Source organism: Lontra canadensis, unplaced genomic scaffold (genome assembly GCF_010015895.1).
Source record: "Lontra canadensis isolate GAN:19392208 unplaced genomic scaffold, GSC_riverotter_1.0 scaffold4, whole genome shotgun sequence".
Taxonomy (NCBI): Eukaryota; Metazoa; Chordata; class Mammalia; order Carnivora; family Mustelidae; genus Lontra; species Lontra canadensis.
This window is the reverse complement of record NW_022630998.1, coordinates 31,988,846-32,009,939: the sequence shown is the minus strand read 5'-3', so window position 1 is coordinate 32,009,939 and position 21,094 is coordinate 31,988,846. Positions and strand designations below refer to the sequence as shown.

At 39.5% G+C, this 21,094-nt stretch overlaps 1 protein-coding gene across 1 annotated transcript in view; it reads left to right on the top strand.

The window, feature by feature from the left end:
- RASGRF2 (Ras protein specific guanine nucleotide releasing factor 2) overlaps positions 1-21,094 on the top strand; it is a 247,608-nt gene that overhangs the window by 92,038 nt on the left and 134,476 nt on the right. The window contains exons 3-5 of the mRNA XM_032847493.1: positions 8,069-8,216; positions 10,482-10,571; positions 15,057-15,310. Of these exons, the coding sequence (XP_032703384.1) occupies positions 8,069-8,216; positions 10,482-10,571; positions 15,057-15,310 (492 nt within the window). The remainder of the gene's footprint in view (positions 1-8,068; positions 8,217-10,481; positions 10,572-15,056; positions 15,311-21,094) is intronic.

Sequence of the window (21,094 nt, the reverse complement as noted above, 5' to 3'; positions counted from 1 at the left end):
AGTAATCAAGTAGGGAGAACCAATTAAATGAATCAAATGACTTGAAAATTATGAGAAATGAAAATTATTATTTGAAGAAGATTAAAGCATGCAAAGTCCGTAATCTTAGATGACTTTTTCTTTTCTTTTCTTTTTTGTTAGATGACTTTTTTTTCATTTGGCAAGGACTTGTATTTGAATGACTGTTTTGTGCCAGGCCTCATGCCAGGTGCTGAACTGATCTTTAACATTTTTGCCTAGATTATTATGGAGCCTCCAGCTGGTCTCCCTTCTTCTCTCCTGGTCCTCCACCCCCCACCTCTGTCTTTTCCCATTACAGCAGCCAGTGTGATCCTGCTAAAATGTCAGATCCTGCCATGCCTCTGGTCAAAGCTCTGGATCTCATTCATGTGAAAACCTGAAACTTTATATTGGTGTACAGGGCCCTACATGCTTTAGAATACTGTTCCCTCTACTGCCTCCAACTAGAGTAAGCTAACCACTCTGCCTTTCCTCAGGCAACCCAGGCCTGTGTCTACCACTGGGCTTTTGCACATGCTGTTCCCTCTCCCTGGAATATTCTTCCAACCAGCTAACCATATGACTCAAATCTTCAGGTCATGACTCCAGTACCATCTTCTCAGGGAGACCCTTCCTCATACCCTTTTTAATCCCCACTTCCTATCGTGCTCCCCGCCGCCATCCTGCTTTTTCCTTTAAGGTACTAATCACCAGGTAACATACTATGTATTTAAAATTTTTATTTTATTGTCTCTTGTTCCCTACTACAACGTAAACTCGGTGAGGGCACAGTTTTTTTGTTTGTTTGTTTGTTTGTTTTCCCATTTTGTTTACTCCTGTATCCAGTGCTTTCAACAGTTTCTGGGTATATAAGAACAGTCAATAGATAGTGAATGAGGGAGTGAATTTGGAGTCACAGAAACATATAAAGAAAGTAATAGGGGTACCTGGATGGCTCAGTTCTTAACTGTCTGCCTTCCGCTCAGGTCATGATCCCGGCGTCCTGGGACAGAGTTCGCATTGGGCTCTTTGCTTGGCGGGAATCCTGTTTCTCCCTCTCCCACTCCCCCTGCTTGTGTTCCCTCTCTTGTTGTCTCTCTCTCTCTCTCAAATAAATAAATAAAATCTTTAAACAAAAAAAGTAATAAATGTTGCATAAGCCCACCTCGTAGAGTAAGTAGCTGACATTAGGATTTGCGTATTTTCTTTTTGCCTCTTGATATTATAGAGATGCTGGAAAATGCAGAAAAGCATAAAAGAAGTAATTAAAAATCACCTATAATTGCTCCAATAAATTACACTTACTTTAATCTCCTGGGGTTGTTCTTTTTTGTTAATTTATTAGTGCGTTTTGAGTATGTCCCATTATGTTAACTATTTTTTTAAAATATGATTTTAAGTGGCTTGTAGCATTCCATTGTAACTATACCTCTATAACTATAACTATACCTCATTCCATTGTAACTATACGTCTACCATACTATATGCATCTATATTTAGATTATTTCAGTTTTCTTATACTGGTTTTAATAAATGAACATCTTACTGTTTGATACGTCTTTGTGCAAGTCTCTGTTTATTTTCCTTAGGCTAGACTATTATAATTGAAATGACTGTGACAAGGGATATGAGCTTTTTAACCTGTCGTGATCGTGACTGTGACTGTGATGCTGTCTGCTAGAAGGTCGCACTCTGGTACAAAGGACCCATTTTGTCCTATCGTTGCCAGTGCAGATTATTATTGTTCCTAAAGCTCTTGACCAAACTTGATAAACAATTTTTACTTCTCTGATTAAGTAGGTCCTTTCCCCCCTCTTTAGTAGTTGTTCATATATTATATTTTTATACTATAAGAAGATTATATTCTTCTATATATTATATTCATATATTCTACGATGTCCTTAACTTCTTTATTTTTTTAGATTTTATTTATTTATTTGACAGAGAGAGGGATCACAAGTAGGCAGAGAGGCAGGCAGAGAGAGAGGGGGAAGCAGGCTCCCTGCTGAGCAGAGAGCCCGATGTGGGACTCAATCCCAGGACCCTGAGATCATGACCTGAGCCAAAGGCAGAGGCTTAACCCACTGAGCCACCCAGGCGCCCCTTAACTTCTTGATTTAGTGATTTTAGGCCCTTTTATTGGCTCCCTACTATAAGGATGAAGAATTTATTTATTTTTTTAAGAGAATATTTATTTATTTATTTATTTGACAGAGATCACAAGTAGGCAGAGAGGCAGGCAGAGAGAGAGGAGGAGGCAGGCTCCCTGCTGATCAGAGAGCCTGATGTTGGGCTAGATCCCAGGACCCTGAGATCATGACCTGAGCCGAAGGCAGCGGCTTTAACCCACTGAGCCATTCAGGTGCCCCAAGATGAGGAATGTAAAACCTTTACAATACCTCTTACCTATTCTCCCTTTGTGCCCTCTATTTTTGTTACTTACATGTTCTTGGCTTTTAAATTGGTTGAGCTATGTCTTAAAATAATATAACTTTATTTATCAACTTTGAGCAGTGTGTACTGAATCTCTTCTGTGAAAGGTAAGTAAATTCAGATAATTAATGTGTCTTTATTGTTCTTTCCACTAACCCTGAGATTTTATTCCTTTCATTATTATTTCTTCTCTATTTATAAGCTTTTAAACACTTAACTTCCATTCCTTAATTTAATTAAGCCTCTGTTGAATCTGAAAGTTAAGAAAACGAAACAAAACCCAAAACCAATAAAGAATGCAAATAAAAAGTCAAGTTTTAGAAATATGTACCAAATATCAAGACTGGTGTTTGGGTCCACAGGTATAATCATATGCAATTGAATACTTGCTCCTTGAAAGAGAAGCTTGCCTATATTTACTTTTAATTTCTTTCTGGATCCCGTTACTTCATCTGGCTTGTATTCTTGGATTCTGTGCTTTTATCTTTGTTTTCTGTTTTGTTTGCTTGGAAAGCCTCCTCATAATTTTCCTCCTATAGTAGATGTGATTGTTAGTAAACTGTTTCTGTCTTGAACTGGTACCTGGTGGGTTGATGTTTGCCTGGATGTAGAAATTTAGCTTCAAAATACTTTTTCTTCAGTTCTTTACTGTGATCTAGCATCCCAGGCTACTGATGAGAAATATGTCATCTTGATTCCTGCTTTCTTTAGGTCAACTGTGATTTTTCTTTGGCAGCTTTTATAATTTTTTTCTATCCTTAGAGCTCTGATATTTTACCAGGGCGTTTCAGGGTATGAAATGTTTTTATTTATCCTGTCTGGCATTTGGATTATCTTTTCTATTTGGGCTGTGCCATGATCAGTTAAGGGAGGGTGTCTGTTTTTTCCCCTCTTAGAACTCCCATAAGGTAGATATCAATCCCTTGGACCTGTACTCAGTGTTGCTCAATCTTTCTTCCATAGCTCCAATGTCTTTGTGGTTTTTTAAAAGATTTATTTATTTTGGAGAGAGAGAGAGAGAGTGAGCACATGAGCAGGAGGAGGGGCAGGAGGAGAGGAAGAGAGAGTCTTAAGTAGACTCTATGCTGAGTGTGGAGCCCAATGCAGGACTCAATTTCATGACCTTGAGATCACGACCTGAGCCAAAACCAAGAGTTGGATGCTTAACCGACTGTGCCACCCAGGCGGCCCGTTCTCTGTGTTTTTGTTGTGGTTGTTGTTGTTCAGTGTTCTCTATGTCTCCACTCACCTAGCTTAGTTTTCAGCCATGTCTGCTTTGTCAATGAGCTCATTCACTGACCTGTAAAATTTTAATAATCATTGTTTCCAAGGACTCTTCTTGTTATCTGGTTACTTCTTTTCTATAGCAGTCTCTTTTTTGCTTATGACTCTGGTATTCTTCCCTGTCTCTCTGCAGATCATAAATCTCTGTTGCTTGAATCGGCTTGTTTCTTTAGTATCTTCTCTGTTTGTTCGTTTGGGGCTGTATTTATCATGTATTGCAGTGTAACAATTTACCCTACAGTGCTTAAAACAGTGAGCAATTTATTGTCCTCCCAGTGTCTGTGGGTCAGGAATGCAAGCATGATTTAATTGGGTGCCTCTGCCTGAAGATCTCTCACAAGGCAACAGTCAAGGTGTGAACCAGGTCTGTGGTCTCATCTGAAGGCTCACAAGAGGAAGAATTTTCTTCCAAGTTCACTCACATGATTGTTAGCTAGATTCACTTCCTTCTTAGCCAGTTCCTCACTGGCTGTTGGCTCGAGGCCTCTCTCAGTGTCTATGTGGACCTCTCCATATAGCAGCTCACATCATGGCACTGACTTCCTCAGAACAAACCACCAAGACAGCAAGAGAAGGCAAGCAAGAGCAGCCTGAGTCTCCTTGTAAACTGATCTTGGAAGTGCTGTTCCATCACTTTTGCCATATTCTGTTCCTTGGAAGCGAGTCACCTAAGTCCAGCCCACACTCAGGAGGAAGGGGTTATGTAAGGACATGAATACCAGAAGGAAGGGATCATTAAGGGCTATCTTAAATGCTGCCTACTACAGAAGTCTTACTTTTGGGTTTTGTTTTGTTTCTTCCCAAGTCTCTAGTGATCTTTGTTTCTAAGGAAAAGACTTTAGGGGTTATTGCAGGTAGCGGGCCTGGGTTTACTCTGCATCTGTGACACTTACATAGGCTTCCTTTTCAGGTATGTAGGCAGACAGTGTGGAGGCTGGCTGGAATTCCCTCTTGTGTAATTCCATGTCTTTTATGGGCATGGTTGGAACTTGTGACTTGCTACTAGCCATTATTATATGGAAGACGTGCTGAGATAGTCACTCCCTTGATTAGGTTACATTTTATGACAAAAGGGATTTTGCAAATAATTATGGTCCTAAATTAGTTCCTTTTGAGTTATACAAAAGGAAGATTTTCCTGGGTGGCCCTGACTTAATCAGTGAGAAGCCCTCAAGGAAGGACTGGGGTCCTTGGGGTCAGAGATGCTCTCCTGATGGCCTTGAGGAAGCAAGCTGCAAACAGCAGTTCTGTACCTGCAAGAACATGAATTTCCCAACAATTTAAATACTTGGAAATGGGTTCTTCCCTGATCAAGCCTCCAGATGAGAATGCACCTTGAGTGACACCAAAATGGTTGGCTTATGAGACTCTGAGCTGAGGACCCAGCTAAACAGCCTGGACCCCTGATGCACAGATACTACGAGATGATAAATAGATATTATTTTGAACCAGGGAGTTTGTGGTCATTTGTTCACAATAGAAGAACAATAAATGTATTTCATTCCTTGTCCCTCCTAGAGCTGATCCTTTTCTGGTTCTCTCTTGGTCAACAGTGGAGGCCTGGTGTAGATTCAAGCTCTGTTCTCTCTGTGACTAGCTTCCTCATTAGGAATCTTCTCCACATCTAGCTTCCTCAGACAGAGGGCAGCTCTTGGGCTGTGACTTGGGGGCGTGTCACTACTGCCAGTTGTACATTTTATTTCTTTACATTGGGAATTGGGAAGAGGAGAAGCCTAACTTGCAGATGTTGCAAAGACACCTATTTAATGAAAGACCCTAATGATCACCCCCTTACTTACTCCATTTCTTTGAATGTATTGATTCCAAGCTTGTAGCTCTGGCCACCTTGGTGGGAGCCTTGCTTATGCAAGGTGTCTCCTTGTGTGGTTTCCTCTACTCTGCATTTCCCACTACTCTGATTCTACTCAGTTTTTCTCTTCATGGAATTTCTTACGACTTCTGATCTGTTGATGGCCTATTTTCCTGTTTTATAATGCTGTTATGGTTTTCTTCTTTAAACAGAAAATAATTTTCCTAGCACTTCAGTGGGGGCTTGGAATTGAAGAGAGACAGATGTTGGTAATAAGTCTACATGAACTCAGCTGCACAATCTGGACTGGACATTTTCTTTTTATAAGAGAAAAAAATACGCTTTTGCTGACTGATGCCGATTCAGTATATTTGTAATAAATTTGGCATATTTCTAATAAAATCAATGAGAAAGGGCAGAATTTTTATTATAATAACTACTTTTCTGATGTTCTATTCTTTCGTTCTTTTAAAGTTCCTTCATCTCTATGAAGACTCTGCTCTTTTTTTTTTTTTTTAACCCTCTTCCCACTTTCACTTACATAGCCTTTCTGTCTATTTTCTTAGGGTGATTTCTTAGAACAAGTGACTTTAAAATATTGCTGACACTGTGTTTTTTTCTAATGCTAATAGCACACATGATGTAAGTGGTGAGGATGTTGAGATAATTGAACTAAAATTGTGATTTTAAAATTGTTTTAAGACTCTTAGTTCTAAGTAACCTGAACCTACTTCAAACTAGTTTGGGTTACAGAGAATTTATTAGACAGAAATTATAATATTTTACTGAACCCAAGAGTAAAAATTATATTTGGATATCATGAGGGTGTGGAACCAGAAACTAGAAAGTTGATAGAAACCCAGATAGTCATTACCTTTCTGTCTCTCTTATCTGTTTTCCTCAACAACTGCTTACTTTGTTTCTCAGCAGACTCACTTTGTTTTGTATGGGTATGGCCAAATATGGCTGCCCAACAATGGTAATCAGAGTTTCCAAGTTTATTAAATTTTTTAAAAAAGATTTTATTTATTTACTTGAGAGTGATAGAGAGTGAGAGAGAGAGCATGAGAGGGGAGAGGGTCAGAGGGAGAAGCAGACTCCCCACTGAGCAGAAAGCCGGATTTGGGACTCGATCCTGGGACTCCAGGATCATGACCTGAGCTGAAGGCAGTTGCTTAACCAGCTGAGCCACCCAGGCACCCCAGAGTTTCCAAGCTTATGTCATATTAGTTCAACCAAATAGATAAGAGACAGAATGCCAGATTCCAAGGAGAAAGATGAAGGTTTAGTTTGGGCCAGTTATCTCTTTTTAGACCAGTGTAATGTAGTCATGAAGATAGATTTTTATGGTATAAACATGGCTGCTATGGCCCAAGTTCTCAAAGAAGAGGTAAGAGATAAGTGAGTGCAAAATTGGGCAGATATCTCAAAACATGTCTTCTTCAACATTCTTGTTTATATCCAGTGTGCTATTTCTTATTAGACAGTTTAGCTTGTGGTGAAGACCATAAGCTGAGGGTCACACATAAATTGATTTGATCCCAGCCTTGCCACTACTAGCTGTGTGACCTCTGTGAAGATTAAAATCTTTCTGTGTACAATTGGGATGATAAAGCCTATCTCCTGAGGTTGCTGGGAGGTTGAAATGAGAATATATATGGTACATCCAAGCACTTAATAAATAGTAGTTATTAATTATTACTATTTTCAGATCATTTGGGAAATGGAGGAACATACATTTTACTACTTCAAAGGTTGTAATAAGATCTAGAGGCAAAATTCCTGGTGCTACAGAATTACATAGTCAATAAAAATCTAAGAGAGAGTTTTGCCTTTACCACACTTGACCAAAGGAATGGATACAGGGGAGGCTGGGCTGATAGTGTTAGGGCCCAAGAATCTATACTTATTTTTTGAATGAAATCTTTGCTTCTATTGATTTTTGGAGGTAGCAATGGTCTCACGATCCTAAAGAGAGCCAAGCAGGGCTGGTGATCACTGGAAGAGGCATCATAGTTTCTTCAAGTCAATTCTTGTTCTGATGGTCTCTGCAGTCATTCCATTTGGTGGCCGGTCTATTCTGATTGGCTAGTGACTTACCCAGTGAGATGTTTTTGAATATCATCCCTAGAAACCAAGTGTGTACCATCAGTTCAAAGACTTCAGCTTTTGGTAAAGAAGATGCATCTTTTTCTTTATAAACAATAGATTTTCTCTGCACTTTTCTGATGTATATGGTAAAATTGTGGGTGGCAGCAGTTCATTCATTAAATGAACTCTTAGTAAAGGATACGAAAAATGGTAATAAACCAAATTCTATATAGTTAACCGAACTCATAGCTTAGTAAAGGATATGTAAAATGATGATTTGAATTCTGTATAGTTAAATGATACCAAATGTCAGCCCAAAGTTAATATTTAAAGGAGAGTTAGCCAACAATCTACCTTTATGGCTTCTTTTTAAAACATGATGTATGCTGTTCTATATGAAATTGCAGTAGAAGAGTATCTCATTGACTAACTGTGTAATTTTCTCTTAAGTTATGCAGACATTTTGATTGAGAGGGAAGTGTTAATGCAGAAGTACATTCATCTAGTTCAGATCGTAGAGACAGAAAAAATTGCAGCTAACCAGCTCCGGCATCAACTTGAAGATCAAGACACAGAAATCGAAAGACTTAAATCAGAGGTACTTCCCAGTTAATAGATTCTTCCCCATTGTTTCACATTTGTTGTCATCTCCTCATAATTACGTAAGGCCTATCAGGGCAAGATTTTAATCCCAAACTTAGTTCCTTTGGCGTCAACATGTACATGGTCAGACTAGAGATCTATGCTAGGAAAGTACCTAGTCTGTTAGGGTTGAGTAAATATGCTACAACAAAATACCAGGCTAATACGCTGCTTTTTAATTATTTTTTGCTCCTAATATCCTTCCTTTGATCAGATAACCAAGAGTTGACTTAATATGTCATTGTTTGTAGACTGAATATTATAATAATGATAACTGTGAATCTATCATAGATTCAGTTACAATCCCAAATGCAACTAAGGAAGGAGCAGAAATGAAGTCCGAAAGACTTTGCTGCTTCTATATCTAAGGAGTCCAATTTTCTCCCCTCTAGAATTTTGAAAAACACATTTGTGTTAAAGTATAAGACATTTTCTAGGGTACACTTTTTCCTGAATTTGTCATTCCTGCCTCTCTCCACCTCCACCCTCCAGCCTCCAAAGGTGAACTTCTGGGGTCCTGCACCCTCAGATGGTGCGATTGTGCCAAGTAAGAACAGAAGATGGTCATGGTGTCAGCAGCCATGGCGGTGGGCCCAGGTCCTCCCATGCTCCCAGGTGCCTCTGTCTCTGTATAGAAACCCGAGGGTACCTTTCCTTGCTGTCCCCTTATTCCTCGTGGAAAGCAGACAATAACTGGAGAACTGAAGAGGAATGTAGAAAACAAGATTTCCCCCCCTTTCTAACTAGGGATACATTAGCATTTTCTTTGCCTCAAAAGAGAAGAATAGAACAGAATGCAACCTACCACTAATTGTATTCTATTGACAGAACAATTCAGGGTCCTCATTCTTGGTAACTTTCTTGTCACTTTTATAGTCACTGGAGAATGTTTTCCTTTTTGTTTCCTCACACCTTCCTCTAAGACATACTCTGAATCCTGTGAGAGGTTTTCACCTCCTGCTGCCCGTGTACGTCACCTCCAATTCACAGAGCAAGGGTACACGCTGATTGTACCTGGGATCTGATTGCTTCTCCGGTGATAAGTTGCAGACCATGTTCACCATATCATTAGTGTTGTTAACTTCCCAGTTCAACCCTGAAATCCGATATAGTGAAAACAACAACAGAAAACTTAAGAAACCTGCATTTTAAAAGGCTATATCAGGCACTGTAATTTAAAACAAAATTATTGTGTTCTTTCTTTGCCACAGTAAGCTTAGAGCAGATGCGTGTTGGCTGAGTGAAAGAGGTTGGCATTTACTCCACAAGAGAGACTCAGTCAGCACCAAGCAGTGTTCCCCAGTCTTTATTTGTGCATGCTTATCTGTCTTCACTGTGTTCTAATTTTAGTCTGGATATAGATTGCAGCCCCAGACTGTCAGTAGCAGGTATGTCTTATGTGGCCAGTAGGTAGAAACAATAATTTATTTCTTACTCCTTTTATTCTCCCACATCTCTGCCAGAAAATGGCAGAAATGTGTATTTGGTATTGGTGACAAAACGGAAAGATAGGTCAGAGGAATCAGTTATGACTCTTACTTTTTAAATGTCTGCTTGTAGTATATCTGTACAGGTTCTTACCTTTATAAGAGCCTGCAGTTGAGTGGTAGTCTAATGAATTTGATTACTAAGTGTTTTGGAGCAGCTGTCAGGTCTTGAATTGCCCCCACAGGCCACATAACTGAGCAGGAGATATAAAGAGATCCCAAGTTTTTTCCAATCGTTTTTACCTTTTCACCTTTTCTTTGTTGGCTTGGATCAATCCCAAAACTCTAAAGTTCCTTTTGCAGTTACCATTTTCCCAAGGAATTTTGTGAATCTGCTGTACTGTGTATACCTGGAAGGCTGCAGGCTGATTAAGGGAAGCAAGAGCTTTGACTTGAGTGTCATTGCATTTGGAGACCACAGGGCATTACCGGCATCAGGCAAGATGGTGGCATGCCGCTCAGCTCCTGTGAAGGCCTTGGCCTAGTCCTCACTGGGCTGAGTTCACACTTTCCACAGTCACTTCTTAGGACCGATTTGTTAGCAACATAACTAGACAGGTTTGTGGTGAAGTTCTTGCTTCCCCTGCCTTAGCACCAAAGGAATAAAAGTTGGATAAAAAAACGAAAGTTTCCTGAGGATCTCATAAGCTACCTTGTAGGTATAACCTCCTAGGAGTGAATGGCTATAAGCCAGTATTTCTCAAATCACAAAATGGACCAATTCTGTGTTCTAGATTGTCGCTCTTAACAAAACCAAGGAACGAATGCGGCCTTACCAAAGCAATCAAGAAGATGAGGACCCAGACATCAAGAAGATTAAAAAGGTAGTATTGGGGGGGTGCGTTCTGGCTTTGGGCAAGCATGGTGATCAGTTATCTGTCCTGTAGTGTTGTCTTTGCCACCCTGTCTCTGAGCTTGGTGTATCTGTTGTAATGGCTCTCAGACTTTCCCTTCAGACTGATCTGGGAATGGCTACTTTGGAAAAGTTTCAGCTCGAGATTTTTTTCCTGGTTCTGGGAATCCCCTTTTGGACTCTGTGGGAGGGTTGCCAAAACCAGACATTAAGACAATAGTGTTCTCAAGCTGGGTTAAGTATGTGCTGTTGAACCTCCTAAATTTGTGCTGCTTTCATATTTTAGGGGAATATCTTTTAAATGACATTTAAAAATATTTCTTTTAGATTTAGATTTCAGTGCTTATTTAGAAAGGATTTTTGTGAACATGTGAGAAGATTGACTAAACACATCTGCTCAGATTTCTGTTTTATTATCGTTGTTCCTTTCTTGCTTAACATCCACATAATCAACAGATCTTTCTGCCTCACTGTCATGTATTACTGTACAACTTTTGCAATTAACCAGACCCTGGTACTCCCTCTGTTCTACTGTGTTTGATTTTATGACATCTGAGTTTTGAGTTCCGTAATCTTAATACTCTTGTAAACCACCTACTCAGCTTTGTTAACATTGTGTGAAGAGCTTCACACTTCAAGAACTTTCTTTAGATACACATCTTTAGATCTTTATTTCATCTTAAATTTTTTCTTATTCCTGTTTTCCAACAAGATCGGGCATGTTCCGGGTGGTCTGGCTGTAGAACCTTATTCCTGTTTTTTGTGCTAAATAATTATTCCCCTTAAATTGTAGCAAAACTTCAAATATTGCTCAGAGTTTGAAATAGAAATGCTTCTTGGAACTAAATTGCAATGTTTTCAGTTTTTAAGCACTAAAAAGTGAAATAACACCATTCCCTTCTGGAATTAAAAAAATTTTTATTTAAGATTTTATTTATTTATTTGATACACAGAGGGGAGAGTGCACAAGCAGGGGGAGTGGGAGAGGGAAAAGCAGTCTCCCCGCTGAGCAGAGAGCCCAATGCAGGGCTTGATCCCCAAACCGTGAGATCATGACCTGAGCCAAAGGCAGACGTTTAACCAACTGAGCCACCCAGGTGCCCCAGAACTTAAAAGTTTTTATTTTTTTATTTTTTATTTTTTTAAATTTTTTATTTATTTTTATTTATTTGACAGATCACAAGTAGGCAGAGAGGCAGGCAGAGAGAGAGAGAGTAGGAAGCAGGCTCCCTGATGAGCAGGGAGCCCGATGCAGGGCTCGATCCCAGAACCCTGGGACCACGACCTGAGCCGAAGGTACAGGCTCCAACCCACTGAGCCACCCAGGTGCCCCAGAACTTAAAAGTTTTTAAATTGAATTTGGTTTATGTTATTGTGATACAAGATTGATGCTATTGCCTTTCTTTTCATAGTATGAAGTTTTGTATAAACAAAGATATCAGTAAAATACAATTTTCAGGTTTTTTTTGTTTTTTTTTTTTTTTTTGAGTAGAAACCGGTCTTTTAGTAAGTAAGTAAACCAGCCTTTGCTTAGCAGGCAATACCTGACTAAGGTAAGATTTTATTTGACCAAAGTTTCGATTAAGTTTTTGGTTTTTTTTTTAAGATTTCTTAAAAAATTTATTTATTTGACAGAGAGAGGGAGCACAAGCAGGCAGAGAGGCAGGCAGAGAGAGGGGGGAAGCAGGCTCCCTGTCAAGCAGAGAGCCCGATGTGGGGCTGGATCCCAGGACCCCGAGATCATGACCCAAGCCGAAGGCAGAGGCCTAACCCACTGAGTCACCCAGGCACCCAATTAAGTTGTTTTTTGAAAATGCTTCTGTTAAATGGAATAATACTGATGAATGCTTTTTACATTTTCTGCCTTCTAATATTCAATAGAAGCAATTAAAAAATTACTTTTGAACTTGTTAAGTAGGTTTGGAAATCAATTCTGTTGTCCTTTATGTCCCAAATAACTTAATGTCTGTATGGAAAGGAGTGTTTCAGATGAATTAGATTTTCTATTCTGATCTTGCCAAATAGCAACATAATTTTTTATCTTCAGGGAACCAAAATTGAATTTTATTTAATTACAGAGAAACATCCTGTTAGAACTTTCCAAATAATGTGCCTATACCTTCCCCACATAATTCTATTAAAACGTGATTAATTTTTATTGTTGGAAGGGTGGCAACTAATGAATGCCTGTGTGAAGATTGACAGTATGATGACAACATTGGTAGGTAAAGGAGAGAATTTTAAACATTGCAAAAGAAGAGTGGTTGTTTAAACACATGGTAATTTAGACCATATGGGTGAAACAGTGGGGAAAAAATAGGAAGTGTAAGAATGGGTTGAACAAATAACAGTGATACTAAAAGGAGATTGGGGTGAGCCTGGGTGGCTCAGTCGGTTAAGCAACTGCCTTCAGCTCAGGTAATGATCCCAGGGTGCTGGGATTGAGCCCCTTGTCAGGCTCTCTGCTCAGCAGAGAGTCTGCCTCTTTCTCTCCCTCTCCCTCTAGGCTCTTCCCCTGCAAATAAATAAAAATAAAATCTTTAAAAAATTGTTTAAAAAATAAAAGGAGATTTGGTAGTGATTTAATGCTTGCAGTTTTATGTGGATTTGCAGTCTGCTTTGTTGTTGAATCTGCCACTTAGATATCACCACCCTAATAAATTACCATAATGTGAGAGAGAGATATATATATAATCATAATGTGATAAATTTATCATAAATTATCATAAATTTTTTTATATTTGGAAAGGACTTCAGATTGCTTTGGTCCATTATTTCATAGGTGAGAAAATGGAAGACAAGAGTTCAGAGTTACCCAGCAGGTTAGTGCAGAGCCTTGGGTTAAGGAATGTCTGGTTAGCACCCAACATTTACCTGGATACTGGAAAGATGTTCAGTAAATACTTCTTGGCTAACATACACAGGCCAGTGCACTTTCTCAGGTTTGTCTGTTATTTTTCAAATCAAACTCAGATCAATGTTAGAGGCTATCATGTTTTCTACAGAATTGATTTTTACTTATATTTCATGTTTCTTCTCACAAAATAATCTTCACTACAAATCATTAACATGTGTTTTTTTTCCATGTGGCTAAGAGAATCCTTGCAATTAACAAAAAGCAGGTAAAAGAATGCCAAGTCTGATTGCATCTTTCCTGTGTGACAACCACGAAATTTAGTTACTTGTCTATAAATAGAAGGGGTCAGACGAGCTGACGGCTAACACTTATTTTCTAAGCTTACTAAAAAAACCCTCAATAACAACAAATCAAATAGCTTGATTTAAAAATGGGCAAAGGACTTGAATACACATTTCTCCAAGGATGAAATGCTATGCACATGATCTTTGGGGAAGTCATATACACAAGAAAAGCTGCTATCACCCAGCTTCAGAGAAACACAAATCAGAACCACAGTGCAGTGTCACCTCACACCCATTAGGATGACTACTGTCAAAAAACCGGAACATAAGTGTTGATGAGGATGTTGAGAAATTAGAACCTTTGTGCCCTCATGGTGGGATGGTGAAGTGGTTCAACTTCTACGGAAAGCGGTATGGTCATTCCTCAAAAAATTAAAAATAGAGCTATCACAGTGATGCAGCATTCCTGCTTCTGGGTATATAGCCGGAAGGATTAAGTGCAGGATCCTGAGGAGATATTTGCATACCATGATCACTGAGGAACTGTTCACAAGAACCAAGAGGTGGAAGCAACACCCATGTTTGTCCCCAGATGAATGGATAAACAAAATGTACATAGGGTGGAATACTGTTCAGCCTGAAACGGGGAGGAAATCCTGGTTCATGGTACAGCATGCATGAACCTTGAGGACATTACACTAAACGGAATTAACCAGTCACAGGAAGATAGATACTATGTGATTCCACTTATGTGAGCTATCTAAAGTGGTTAAGTTCACAGAAACAGAAAGTTGAATGGTGGGTGCCAGGGGCTGAGGGAAGGGAGTAGTGGGGAGTTGTCTCTTTTGTGGGACAGAGAAGTCCCGGAGATCTGTCGTACAGCAGTGTGAAATACTTAATGCTACTGAACTAGACACTTAAAAATGGTTAGGATGGTAAATTTTAAGTTACGTGCCTTTTCACCACAATTAAAATTTTTTAAATATCTGCTTTTATATTGTTAAAGAATACACCTTTAAGTTCTTTATTAAAACATTAATAACTGTATATGTAATATTATCCTATTCTGGTGTCCATACAGGGAGTCCTAAAGAGCTTATGGAAGAAACTTGCAAAGTTGAGAAAAAATATTATCTTTAAATCCTCTTTTTTCCTGCTATCTGAAAAAGCCTGCCATTATTTGTTTTAGTGATGGGACCATTAACGCACTAACGAAAAAGTGGTGTTTTATGTGGCACAGGATGGAAACCCTACTGACAGGCTTACCAAAGACAGTCTTGCTGCTCCCTGAGATCTTTCTGCTGTTGTTCTTTAGGTTCAGAGCTTCATGAGAGGATGGTTGTGTAGAAGGAAATGGAAGACTATTGTGCAGGATTACATTTGTTCTCCTCATGCTGAAAGTATGAGGAAGAGAAACCAGATTGTGTTCACCATGGTTGAAGCCGAGTCGGAGTATGTTCACCAGCTCTACATCCTGGTCAATGGCTTCCTCCGCCCCCTGAGAATGGCGGCCAGCTCCAAAAAGCCTCCCATCAGCCATGATGATGTCAGCAGCATTTTTCTCAACAGGTTTGTCTTGGCATGAATCAAAAAGTCATGTGAAAAAAAATTTCTATTCCTTAAAAGAATTTTTACTTTACTCTTAAAAGAATAGGTATTATAAATTCAACTTCAAGAGTGTATGATACTGAAAATAAGAAAGCTGTCATTTGTGTTTCATTATTTGCCCAAATTTACATGTCTTTATCTTGAATCATGGCATCTAGTTTTCTGTTTTTTTTCTCTATTTGACATGTATTTTCTTGTCATTGTGTGGGTGTGTGTGTTGGGAATGATAATCTCCTTCATAAACTGAGGGAAGTGAAGTCAGTAATGGGTCTTTACATGTAATTTATACAGACGTACTTTAGAAAGAACAATAACTAACAGAGAACCCAAGAATCTGTAGTGAATTTATTTCTACATATTATACACTATATATAGTGTCCTTGCTGCTGAGGATTTGTCAGTGAGCAAAGCAGAAATCCTTGCCTTCATGGAGCTTAAACTGTGATGTGGAAAGAGACATAATGAATAGTGAATAAGTGAAATATGTAGTATATTATGTGGTGATGAGTGTTGTGAAAAGAAATCAAGAGGAGAGGAGACGGGAGAAAGGGGGTGCCTGGGTGTTTTATGTAAAATTTAGTAATTTATTTATTTCTGAATATATAATACATTTACATTGTGCAAAATTCAAAACACCACAAAAACATCAAATAACTCTTACTCTGTCTCTGCCCACCCCATATAACCCACTTTTTATTTTTAACCATTTTCATTAGTTTCTTATATACCTCTCTAGTGTTTCTTGATGTAGATCTAAACAAATATGAATATAGAGTATTAGTTTTTCCCCCTTCTTACACAAAGACAATGAACTTTAACATGTACTTGCCTTTTTCACTTAACGGTATATTCTGGACATCTTCCCCTATTGACATCTAAAGAGCTTTCTATTTTATAAAAAATCACTACATTGTTTTACATTATGTGAATGTGCCATATTTTTTCTCTAGCCAGCCTTTGGAAAGACCTCAGAGATAAGTTGATATTTGAATAAAGACTTGAGGTTGATGGGGAAGCAAGCCATTGGGCTATCTGGGAGAAGAGTGACACAGAGGAGGAGACTGCCTGTACAAAGTCCTGAGGCTGGGGCAGACCTGGCTTGCTTGATTGAGAAACTGCCTAAGGTCCATGTGGATGAAAAGCGGTAACAATTGGACATTGTAAAGATGTTTGCTTTTACTGTAAATAAGATAGGCAGATACTGGTAGCATTTTGAGGAGAGAAGTAGCATCATATAACTTATGTTTTAAAATCTCACTCTGGTTTCTCTGTTGGGAATCGAGCACAGGGAAATCAGTTTGGTGGCTATTTCAATAAACCAGGTGAGAGATGACTGTAGCAGGGAGGCCTATTAGGTGGCTATCCCAACAATATAGGCGAAGGGTGATTGTAATGGAGGCCATGATAAACAGTTAGATTCTGGGTATATTTTTAAATAGAGCCAATGAAATTTCCTGCTGAGTTTGATGTGGGGTTTTGAGCAACATCCAAGGTTTTTGGGCTGAAAAACTAGAAGAATAGAGTTAACTACTCACTAAATGGAGAACACTGAGGTATAAACAGGTTTAGGGGGAAAGATAAAGAAATTTTAGTCTCAGACCTCTCAAGCATGAGACGTTATTAGCCATCCAAATGGAGAAATCAAGTGAACAGGGATTGGATATCAGTCTGGAGTTCAGGGAAGGAGTTTGGGCTGGAGATATAGATTTGGGGGTCCAATAGCATATAAAGAGTATTTAAAGCTGTTGGTCTGCGTGAGAGTACCAAGGGAGTAAGCACAGATGAATGAAGGAAGAGGAACAAGGACTGAGCCTTGGGATATTCCAACATTTAGAGATTAAGAAGATGAAGAGGAACCAGCAGAAGAGAGTGAAGAGGGTAAGTTAGGGTTGTAGAATGAAAACCAGCAGAAGGGGTTGTCCTGGAAACCAAGGCAAGAGAGAACTATGTCAAAAAGGTCAAATAAAATGATAACTGAGAACTGGCCGTGGGTTTAACACAGAGCTTTTTGGTGACTTTGATGAGGGGCCAAAGCCTCATTGGAGGGGACTTAAGAGAGAATGGGGGGAAGGATAATAATTGGAGAGAGTTGGTATCAAAAACTCAGTGTTGCTGTAGAGAGGAGCCAGTAAACAAGATGCTACTTGGAAGTAAATTTAAAAGTATAAACAACTGTGTTTGTGTTTCAAGATGGGATAAAAATTACACTGATAGCAAGTGGGCAATGATGTAGGAGAGAGGGGGAAATTTCTGGAGCAATAAGCTTGCATAGACATAAGTGGATAGAACGTAGTGTTCAAGTCAAGTTGGGAGCACAGAGAGGAAGAGAATAGTACCTTGACACTTATGCCATTAGGAAGCAAGGATATGCGGTCATGGTGCTAACAGAAGGAAAGTGCTGGTTAGAGAGGAAAGGTGTAAAATAATGCAGTATGATTGCTAGGCAGCTGGAAGAGCCTACATTGCTCTGTTAGGCTGGTGGTCATGACTTTGCAGTGAGACTAGTCAGGATGGTTGAGTGTTTTTCCTTTAGCTCCTTTCAGCTGCATGGGTGCCTGTACAGAGTAGGTGGATGGCTGGCTTTTTGTTGTTGTATGAGGCTAATATGATGAAATCAGAAATGAATGGGGGGGTGTTCCTGGGTGGCTCATTTGATTGAGTGACTGCCTTCAGCTCAGGCCATGATCCTGGAGTCCTGGGATGGAGTCCCACATTGGGCACCCTGCGTCTGCTTCTCCCTCTGACCTTCCCCCTGTCATGCTCCCTCACTCTCATTCTCTGTCTCTCAAATAAATAAGTAAAATCTTTAAAAAAAAAAAAAGAAAGAAAAATGAAGAGGGGGAGTTGAAGATGTATGCAAGGGAGAGATTATAACGATGAGCCATGGAAGCTAAGCTGTACAGAGAGGGAAATGATGGTATGAGGGGGTGGTGGTCAGTATCATGGATTAAGGTCCTGGTGATGTGAAAGGATTTTTGGAGTTCGAATTCTAAAGAAGTAAATGGAAAGATAAGGAGGTGGTCAGAGAATAGTTTGCTTGAAATAGATAGGGAAGGGATGTAGTTACTGACAATGACAAGGTCTGAAGTATAGTCAAAGGAGTGTTGGTTAGGTCAATGGAGGGTAAGATCCCTAGAGGAGAGGAGTTTAAAGACCCTAGAGGACAGGATATTGGAATGTTGTTTTTTTGTGCATATTAGATTTGACCAGAATTATGACAGGAGTAGGGCTAGAGAAAGGACTGCCAACGAGCTGGGAGCTTGGAGCTCAAAACTCAAGGCATTAAAAGAGAATCTGGAGAGAGTTCTCCTCCACACTGGTGTTGTAGGAAGACCCTAAACTCACCTCCTCCATGGAACACAACAAATTACGGCTAGTAATAGAACAGTTCCTCTTAAAGAAGAACTGAGGGCTTGACCGAACTGTTTCTGCACAACCAAAGGTAGAGAGAAGGGCAAGAGAACAGCAAGAGAGAGGGAGACGTGGTAAAAAGGGAATCAGCCCTTAATGCTGCAAAAAGCAGTGGGACTGGAAGTACTGAGGGGCCAGGAACAGATTCCCCTGTCTTTGGGCACAGAATAAAAGCCATAGTTTAAAAGAGCAACTGGCATATAAAAAAGAAACAATGCTAGAACTTTGCCCAGTGGTGGAAGCTGCATGGGTGCTCTCCAAATCAGAGGGGCTGGAGAATGACACGGTTTATGTTCCCATCCCACTTTTTTGTCTATTTGTTTTTATCAAAGCCTGGAAAAGTAACATTAATTTTGTTAGTTAACTCATTCCTCACACCTACATGTTTGTCTGTATACTCCTTTAAGGAAGTAACTTAAGTGTCCATCAGTGGACCAATGGATAAGGAAAAAGTGGAGGTTATGTGTACACACACACACACGCACAGATATATTACACAGCCATAAGAAGGGATACGATCGTGTTATTTGAGACAACATGGTTGGACCTGGAGGCTGTTTTACTAAATGAAATAGGCCTAAGAAAGACAAATACCATATGGTTCCACTCAAAAGTGGGATCTAGAATTAGATAAATAAATAAACAAAAAGCAGAATCAGACCTATAAATACAGAGAACAAACTGATGGTTGCCAGAGCAGAGGTGGGTAAGGGTTTGGGCAAAATGGGTAAAAGGGAGAGGGACATACAGGCTTCCAGTTAGGGATGAATTAAGTCATGGGAATAAAAAGCAGAGCGTAAGGACTATAGTCAATTATATTGTAAAAGTGACAGGAGAGATGGTAGTTAGTCTTATGGTGACCATAGTATCATATATAAACCTGTCAAATCACTAACTGTACACGTGAAAGTAACGTAATATTGTGTATCAACCATAGTCAAAAAAATTTCTTTGAAGAAAAAGAAAAAAAATTATTGCAATATGTTTTAATTTGGCTTTTCTTTTTTAAGATTTTTTTTTTTAAATTTTATTTGACAGATCACAAGTAGGCATAGAGGCAGGCAGAGAGAGACAGGAGGAGGAGGCAGGCTTCCTGCTGAGTAGAGAGCCCGATGCGGGGCTCGATTCCAGGACCCTGAGATCATGACCTGAGCCGAAGGCAGAGGCTTTAACCACTGAGCCACCCAGGCGCCCCTTAATTTGGCTTTTTAAAGAATTAGGTTTTTTGCATTTATCTTATTCTTTGTTTTATTTACTTTTGTTATTGAAGTATAATTGACATGCGATGTTATATTAGTTTCAGATGTGCAATGTAATGATTCAGCAATTCCATACATTACTTAGTGCTCAACAGGATATATGTACCCTTAATTCCCTTTATTTTACCCTTCCTCCAGCCTGCGTTCATTTCAAGTTACCGCCAATTCTGAGCTAAAGGTTATTTTCCCTAGGTTTTTATAAAGTGAAAACCCATACTGTAAGGAAGATTTTAGGGACTAAATCATTGGTCCCAATTAAAATGCATATAAGTATTTTAAAAAGGCAAGACTGGGAGGGTCTGTAGATGGCTGCAAAAAGACTGGTTGATGGATGGTAACTTGCTTCTTTTTTAACGATTGATTGATTTATTTGAGAGGGGAGGGGCAGAGGGAGAAGGAGAGAGAGGCTGTCAAGCAGACTCCCCACTGAATGCAGAGCCTGTCTTGGGGCTTGATTGAGCCACCAGGTGCCCCTGGATGGTAACTTGTTAACAGGATATTAGAAGCTTCTCTGTTGTGAGGTGGGAGTTCTCCCCACATTAGGTGGCAGTGGCCATGCTCGAGTGTGTGGGACATTGCAAGGGACCCAAGGGGAGCTCCTGCTCCTCAGGCCATACAACTCACATTGTGGCAACGCGTCAGCCACCCAAGTGTGTCATTCTATCAGTTTTGATGACAGTGGACAGGATGGTAAATGGCACTCTGCTCATGAGGTTGGCAGACCACCGCATTGATCTTAGGTCACCTCTGGGGATTGGTTTCCATTGGATTGCCTGATCTGCCATCTGGAAGGCCAGGCTTGTCATATTGTTTAAAATTCAGATTCAGGATGTGCTGTGCCACTTCTTGGAAGGCAAGGCTGTCAGCTCTTCACACAGTTAGTAATTGTTTACTATCCCTCGTCCTTAATGGACATTTGAAGAGGTATGTTTTTATTTTTTTATTTATTTGTTTTTAAGATCTGTGTTTTTATTTTTCCACTCTTTTTTTTTTTTTGCTTCTAAAGAATTTTTTACTTTTAATTTGAGTTAACATACTGAAGACATATGTTTTTAAAGTGGAGGCTTGCTTATAG